At 38.4% G+C, this 8,663-nt stretch overlaps 1 protein-coding gene across 1 annotated transcript; it reads left to right on the top strand.

The window, feature by feature from the left end:
* Positions 1–2,107, top strand: LOC107478880 (leucine-rich repeat receptor-like serine/threonine/tyrosine-protein kinase SOBIR1). Its single transcript, XM_016099032.3, has one exon. The coding sequence runs from the start codon at positions 37–39 to the stop codon at positions 1,921–1,923; it is 1,887 nt and encodes a 628-aa protein (XP_015954518.1). The 5' UTR covers positions 1–36; the 3' UTR covers positions 1,924–2,107.
* Positions 2,108–8,663: the final 6,556 nt, after the last annotated feature.

Genomic DNA, 8,663 nt, shown 5'->3' with positions numbered 1-8,663 from the left:
TAAAAAACACCATTCTCTTCTTCTTCTTCCACTTCAATGGCTTCCCAAAATCCTATCTTCTTCTTTCTCTTTCTCTTGTTATTCTTCTTCTCCTCTTCAATAATCAAAGCCAAGCTTGATCTCCACCCTTCAGACCTCACCGCCTTTAGAACCCTCCAAAGAGACCTTGGTCTCAATGCACTTTTAGTCAACGGTCAACGCTTCCACCCATGCACCATCGACGGTGTGTTCTGCGAGAGAAGGCTCTCCACCTACGTCCTCCGCATCACGCGCCTTCTTTTCACCTCCAAGAATCTCAATGGAACCCTCTCTTCCGCCATTGGACACCTCACTGAACTTAAAGAACTCTCTCTATCTGATAACCACCTCGTTGACCGCATCCCAAACTCCATAGTCAACCTCAAGAAGCTCGAAATCCTCGACCTCCGTGGCAACGGCTTCTCCGGCGAAGTCCCGCCTCGCCTTTCTTCCCTTGCAAGGCTCCGAGTCCTCGACGTCTCCTCCAACAAACTCTCCGGCAACCTCAACTTCCTCAAGTATTTTCCGAACCTGGAAAAGCTAAACGTCGCCGACAACCTCTTTGTTGGTCGTGTCCCGGTGTCTGTTCGCTCGTTTCGGAACCTCAGACACTTCAACTTCTCCGGCAACAGTTTCCTCGAAGGCTCGACGCCGATTGTTCCACGACGCTTCATCTTCGCCGAGGACGACGGAGAGAGCAACGACGGCATAACCGCTCTCGCGCCATCTCCGAGATCAAACAAAAGGAGGAGGAGGAGCTACTTTCCCAGCGCTTCTTCTCCGGCTCCCGGACCGGCACCTCACCACCACCACAATCACAGGAGAAAGATTCTGGGATGGATCCTCGGTTTTCTGGCCGGAGCATTTGCAGGAATAATATCCGGTTTCATATTCTCATTGCTTTACAAACTGACAAAGGCATTACTGAAAAGAGGAGGCAAAGGCGCTGGCCCTGATATCTTCAGCCCTCTGATCAAGAAAGCCGAGGATTTGGCATTCTTGGAGAAAGAAGATGGTTTGGCGAACTTGGAACTCATCGGAAAAGGTGGCTCCGGCGAGGTTTACAAGGCGGAGTTACCAGGAAGCGACGGAAAAATGATTGCCATAAAAAAAATCATACAACCACCGAAGGATGCGAGTGAAATGGCGGAAGAAGAGAGCAGAGATTTGCATAAAAAGATGAGACAAATCCGGTCGGAAATCAACACAGTCGGCCATATCAGACACCGGAATCTGTTACCCCTTCTTGCTCATGTTTCCCGCCCTGATTCTCACCTCTTGATTTATGAATACATGAAGAATGGAAGCTTGCAAGATTTGTTACACAGAATTCAAGAGGGAAATCAGGAACTGGACTGGTTATCAAGGCACAAGATCGCCATTGGAGTAGCTTCTGGACTTGAGTACCTTCACATGAGTCATAGTCCAAGAATCATTCATAGAGATCTCAAACCAGGAAACATTCTTCTTGATGATGATATGGAAGCTAGGATCTCCGATTTCGGTCTTGCAAAAGCAATGCCTGATGCTCAAACTCACATTACTACTTCCAAAGTTGCGGGTACAGTTGGTTACATTGCACCAGAGTATCACCAGATTCTTAAATTCACTGATAAGTGTGACATTTTCAGCTTTGGGGTGGTGCTTGGAGTTTTAGTGACCGGAAAACTTCCCTCTGATGACTTCTTCCAACACACGGATGAGATGAGTATAGTGAAATGGATGAGGAAGGTTATCATCTCGGAGAATCCAAAGGAAGCCATTGATGAGAAGCTTCGTGGGAATGGTTTTGAGGAGCAAATGCTTCTTGTTCTTAAGATTGCATGCTTTTGCACTATGGATGATCCTAAGGAGAGACCTAATAGCAAGGATGTTAGGTGTATGTTAACTCAAATCAAGCATTGATGACATGAATCTCTCTTAAATAAAGTGAAAAAGAAACAAAGGACTAGATTCTCTCTATTTCTAATGTATTATAATATGTTTGGGTAAAATTGTATTTTTCTAGCAAGTGTAATGAACAAATATAATGATAGTGTTTTCTTTATAACATAATGTTAATAAACTAGCATTGTGATTGTGAGCCTAATTGTTTAATGTGATATATAGTATGAATAAGCAAGGTGGCAAGAATTGGACCTGTCATTGAATCTGTTAAATAATTGGTTTAATGATTTAATTAGAGTTGAATTGTGATTAATTTGGTTTAATTAAATAAAAAATAAAATTTAAAATTTGATAATTTTAATTTTTATGTAATAAATTATTTATAATTTATTATTAAAAGTTCATAAACAATTTTAAATATCAAAATTTATAGTTAAAAAAAATCAAAATGCATATAAATGACAAACACAAAATATTCTACCTTAAAAAATAATATTAAACAAATAAATTTTCAATTAAACAAAGACACTACTCATCAGAAATCATAATCATCATTAAGTGTTTCAATATTTCCATGTACAAGTAATTTAAAATCATAGTCTTTAGAAGTACTACAAAAAATATTTGAAAATTCAATTACAACATCAGACATATATATCCACTTTAACTTATATATCTCCTCCATCTAATAAAATAAAAAAATTTTTAATAAGAAATCAAAATTAACAACATATATCTTTTTGGAATGAAACAGAGTTTATTATGTCACTCACCATCAGAATACAAAGGCATAGCATTAGCATTATCAGTGTATATTAAACTTTCAATGTCATAAACATCTCCATTAATAAATTCAGAATCATCTTCATTTGCCATTACTTAAAACTCTACCGTGTTAATGCTTTAAATATCAATTGGATCATAATTCCTCTTCTTTTGATGCAACTTAGATTGAAGCCGTACGCTATAAGTCACATAAATAATGTCACTTAGCCTTTGTTACTCTAACAAGTTCCTCCTTTTTGAATGGATTTGTTCAAAACGACTCCAGTTCCTTTCACATCCAGATAAAAAAGATGTTTGATGAAAAAGGCGAATTGTCATTTTTTACAAATTAGAAATTCTCCCACCATGTAGCTTCCACCATTTACCTTACCAGTTCAAGTTTTGTTGCCACTCTCTTGACACTTTTTTTTCCAAATTTTTTTTTATAATCTGGGTACAATTGTTTCTCTTGCATTGCGATAACTGAGTCATTGCAACGTGTTCTAACATCAAGCAAATCAAGTAAAGATTTCAAGATATTTGTCTTTTCAACCAAACTCTCACTATAGAAAAAGACTGAATTTAAAAAGTACGCCGCCGCATAGAGATCGCGCTTCAAATGCTTATCCCACTGCATTTTCAAGATACTATGACATATAAGTATTTTTTCGATTTCTAAACATTGTCTTGATAGCATTTTTGGCTCTTTGCATACCTTCATACATGTATCCCAAAGAGAGTTTTTCATTAGTATCAACAATCTTCAACAACTTAATAAGAGGACCAACAATTTTCGCAGTGATAACACAATCTTGCCAAAACTTACTATTCAAGACAATTGAACTAACAATCTTCCTATTAGCACTTTTGGCTAATTTATGAGAAGTGAAATATTTGTTCATCATCAATGCTTGCAAATCTTCCCTGTGATCATATATACTTTTCAAAATAATAAAAATAGTGGCAAAACGTGTGACTTCTGGTCGAACAATTTTTTTCCAAATTTTTCTTTTTCTAAGCCATGACAAGAAGATCATATGATTGTATATAAACACAGTCACTTTTAAAGCACAGAAAGCAAGGTAAGCTATGTGAAATCAAGTCCAATTGCAGTAATACCATCGAATGCAGGTTGAAAGTAAGGTGATTGAATTGCATTAAAAGAAATACGTGCATCAACGATCCATTTAGCAAGTCCTGACTTAGCCTTGTGCACAATTTTAATTTTTTACTGGCCAAAATACTTTTTAAAGTCGGTTGAGACTCTGGAGTAGTTCTTTCTTTGAAATAACTTTTTGTGTAGCAATAATAGCTTTTTTTTGTCTTCCATTGTTGTAGAAACAGCAAGTTGTACATGATTAGATGATTCAGACTCTTGTGCTTGTATTTAACATTATAAGACTCCTCTTCAAATTTTTTTTCATCTTATTTTTTATTTTCCATCAGAAGCCTTTTGAATTGAAGTTCAACCTTTTCAGTAACTTTATTACATACTTTAATTTGTCCAAAAATTTTTGCAAGGTAATATTTCATTCTATATATACCCCCTCCATTATAAGTATTCAAACAAAAGATATATGTATATGCTCTTTGTGATTTTTGTTATACTTCACAGTAAAATATTCTCAAGTTGGGTAAGATTTTTCTCGAGAGAAAGCTGTTTGAGATTCTTGGATGGCATTATTTTGTAGTTGTTGATCACTTTGCGGTTGTTCCATCTAAGTTATATACAATATACAAATTACAAATTACATATAGCAAAATAAAAACTCAGCCATTACAATAATTATAACAAAATTTAGAATGACAAAAATTCAGAATCCAAAATTATATCAATCCATATAGCATTTAAAATTCAGAATTATATTCAACAAAATTTAATATAGCATTCAAAATCCAGAATCCAAAATTGTATCAATTTTATATAGCATTCAAAATTCAGAATCTAAAATTACAGAATGATTAATTCGTATAATTAACAAAATAAAAAAATTAAAAAGCAAAAAAACTCTGCATCAAGCCATCAATTCATACCATTAATAAAATAAAAAAATTAACTGAATTCAAATCAGTGAACTAAATTCCTCACTGCAGCAACCAGCAATTCATATAGTTATTTAATAAGATAAAAAAATTAATTGGAAAATATGAACTCACCGCAAGAGAGTAGAGAAGGCCTAGAGTTCACGGCAACAGAACAGATGTCCGACGATGACGTTGACAAAATCTTCAAACCGTGATTCCGATGATCAGGACGACTAGATGACGATGTCGTTGACAACTCTTTGATCCGCGATGGCAAATTTCTTCTGTCTGCTGACAGCAGCTTCAATCCGACGTCGATTGTGGTAGGGACGATGGAATTCATTGGAGGAAGACTGGAAGAGGAAATTAGGGTTGAGGAGGTGTGGTGAGTGGCTCTTCGAAAATGGGTCTGGTGGGTCAGCTATGTGGGTGGTAATTAGTAAAGATTTTTTTCGGCATCAAAATGACGCCATTTTAGTGGATATTGAAAAATCGGAACTTTAAAAAACCTAGCTGGTTTGGCCGGTTTGTCGGTTAACTACCAGCTCGAACGATTTTTTACCATTTTTTGCAAAATAGTTTTGGGGTCAATCGAATCGGCCAGATAACTGGTTTCTGATTAATCCGATCAAACCAACCGATTCAGTTAAATACGGTTCACGGTTAACTATTTGTTTATTGAATGGTGAACTCCAATGAGTTAGAAATTCGTTGGATCCGACCTACAAATATTTGTAAGTATGAATCCTTCAAAAATAGGGTTAACTACCAATTGACCAATTCAGTATTTGAAAGATTCAGTCGCTAATAGAAAGATTCTTGAAAAATAATATCAAAAAATAGTTTTTGAATGATTTGAAAATACGACAAAAAAATAGTTACTTGATCTAATTTCATAAATTTATCATGTTAGCCACCAATTAGGACTACTAGGTGTCTATTGTGGTGTTACTTAATGTGTCACATCAACAAACTTTGATACTATTAGCAATGGAAGTGATAGAAACATTAAAATTACTAACTTAAAATTTTTTTAAGGACGAATTTGATTAAAAAAATTAATTGGGGACTAATTTGGAGAATGAGTGAATTTTTTAGGACTAATTTGACCATTTACTCATATTATATTTTTATAAGTAACAAAAAAAACTTTTATATTTTGATTATGGGTTATTCATTAGCTCTAATTTTTTGTGACAATATTTGAATGAATATTTAGAAGGTGCACAAAAAAAATTTGGAACAAAATTTGATTTCTAGATTTTTCTTTTTATTTTTCAAAAAAATGTGGTCATTAACAATAATTTTTTAAAAATTTTTACTTGACAAAAATTTATCAAATTTTAAAGATGAAAAAATCTTATTTTTCTAATAATTATTACAAAAATTTGTATCAAAATTTGATCTCTAAAATTATTTTTTAGAATATATATTTAATATTTAGTTCTTTTGTAGTGTTTTTAAATTTTTCGAAAACTTATTTATTGTCAGCGTCTTTAAAATTCATTTTATCAGTGATACAAATTTTTTAATATCATTTTAGTAGTTTCCTCTAAAATAATGTATGTATAAGTATTATTATTAAATTTAGTGTTTAAACAAAAATCTTTTGTATCCATAATCTCTTTATTTTGTTTGAAAAATACTTAAAGATCAAGAGAATAGTTTAATTTTTTTCCCATGCAACTGAGGTGCACAAAACAATTATTAGACAAACCTTTTTCAAAAATCATGTACTTCTTTTATGTCAGGATTAATATGTATTTTAGAGACATCAAAGTGGCTCAGAACTGATACCTTATCTAAAAACATAAACAATAAGAATCAGTTTTGCCTCTGGTCCAAATGATATTGATGGGACCCTCCTGGAGGATAGCGCGTGACTGGATGATGATACAACCAAGACTTTGGCATCTTTCCTGCATGCCAACTTCGACCTGGGGACAACGTCTCTCCCAACTACAATATTCACAATGATGAGACCGCCTTCATTGTTCTCCTTGGGTTCTTGTCTTGGTCTCACGGCGCAGCTCTTGTTGTCGCCAGATTGGTCGCGATCCTACCTCCTCAGTTCTCTTATTAGGTGAGAGAACTCAGCCAGCTTGTCTTCCCAGATTGCCTGCTCTAGAGCATCTTTCAAATCGAAGCAATCTTGGGTCTTGAGTCCGAAGCCCTTGTGGTAGTCGCAGTAGAGGTTTTTGTTCCCTCCAGTTCTATCCTTGAGTTGTCGGGGCTTCGACAGAATGTCTTTTGTCGGCTATCTGCTGATATACTTCGACGATCGGGGCGGTCAGGGGGTGTAATTAGTAAACTTTCCTACCCGGGGGAACGGCTTGAAGGCTTTAGCTGGCCCTTCGTCCTTGGGGTACTCCTTAGGCCTTTCTCCGTTACCAGGCCGACGAGCGTGGTTATTGCCGGGTTGCCGCTTGTTGGCTGCCACAACCTGGCTAACTTCCTCGTCATTGATATACTCCTTTGCCACATTTTGGATTTCTTGCATTGTCCACACGGGCTTGGTGGTAAGGTGTTTCCTAAAATCCTCGTCAAGCATAAACTGGCTACCAAGTCGGTCAAGCCATCAATTTCCAAGCATTCATCATTGAATCTGTCCAGGTACTTCTTGGTCGGTTCGCCGCTTCTTTGTGTCACCCGAAGCAAGTTGATCGGGTGCTTCGCTTTAGCAATACGTGTGGTAAATTGAGCTAGGAAGGCATGGGTGATGTCCGCAAAGGTCGTCACGGAGCCTTGGGGGAGACCGTTGAACCAACGGATTGTCGGCCCCGCAAAGGTTACGGGAAAGGCGCGACACCTCACCTCATCGCCCACCCCTTCCAAATTCATCCTGGCCTCGAAGGCCATTAGATGTTTTTACGGGTCCTGGGTCCCATCATACCTCATGTCTGTTGGCTTATCGAAGTGCTTCGGTAGCCGGACCTCGAGGATCGAATGGTGGAAAGGGGTTGCCCCATGATTACGGGTTGTCACCTTTTCCTTGGTCTTTCTCTGCTGTATTCTCGGTTTTCCTCCATGGTATTTCTCGTCGGAAGTCGACTGTAAATTACAGGATCTCGCCGTCTTCTTGGCAACTTTCTGCTTTCTCCTTGGCTTTTTTATTCTGAACGGGGGTTCGTGGTGTGTCTAAAGTGACTTCTTCGGGGGCTTCTTCCTCTCCTTGAGGAGATCGGGTACGATCTTGCCCCGGAGCTGGTTGGTAGCGCTCCCTGCTTGCCAGCTCTCGCTCCAGATTTTGCACCCTGTGATGCAGCTCTTGCATTATTCTGGCGCTGTCACTCCTTGTTCCTCCAAAGGGTCGCCTCTCCTTGGAGCGCGAGGGGAGCTCCGCTCGTCGCGGGAGGGATCTCGTGCGTTCGTGAGAGGAAGCCATCGAGGCTACCTTACCGCTTCGGGGGACCATTTCCTCCCCGCGCTGCTCGCCTCTGTCGTCTACCTCCATAGGACCCAACAGAAAGTCCATTTAGGTCAGTCCCCACAAACAGTGCCAATGTTCGGTACTTCGGGTTCCGGACAGGTCGAAGGAACTCTTCGGTATGAGATGGTAAGAACCGGCCTAGATCTGGGTCCAGAGGATGGCGGCGTAGACTTCGCGACCTCCCGAGCTGTTGCGGTGTGAAGGGGGGTGCCACCTGCAATGATACTCCGACGCCCAAGTCAGTTTTTGCAGATAGTAAAGAGAGTAATGGGTGAATGACGTACCGTGGAGGAGGGGTAGGGCTCTTCTTATATATACTCTGTCAGTAGAGTGGGTCCCGCAGGGCAGGTCCCTTTCCTGGAGGTTTTCTTTCTCAGTTGTCATACAGTTGGTTGATGGAAAGTAAGTGTCCAGGTCGTGGTCCGAACATGGGACGTCCGCTAAACCGACCGGTCAGATCGAGTTATTCTATATACCAGACCGGGTCGGACAATGCAGTAGTTGGACCAGACCGTAACATAAATGATTTTGTATCAAA

The sequence above is a fragment of the Arachis duranensis genome, chromosome 3 (assembly GCF_000817695.3).
Source record: "Arachis duranensis cultivar V14167 chromosome 3, aradu.V14167.gnm2.J7QH, whole genome shotgun sequence".
In the NCBI taxonomy this organism is placed as follows: Eukaryota; Viridiplantae; Streptophyta; class Magnoliopsida; order Fabales; family Fabaceae; genus Arachis; species Arachis duranensis.
This window is presented reverse-complemented; position numbering and strand designations above follow the sequence as displayed.

What these genes read in the sequence shown, in the direction of transcription:
- LOC107478880 (XM_016099032.3), top strand. Translation starts at nt 37, where the DNA reads ATGGCTTCCCAAAATCCTATCTTCTTCTTTCTCTTTCTCTTGTTATTC.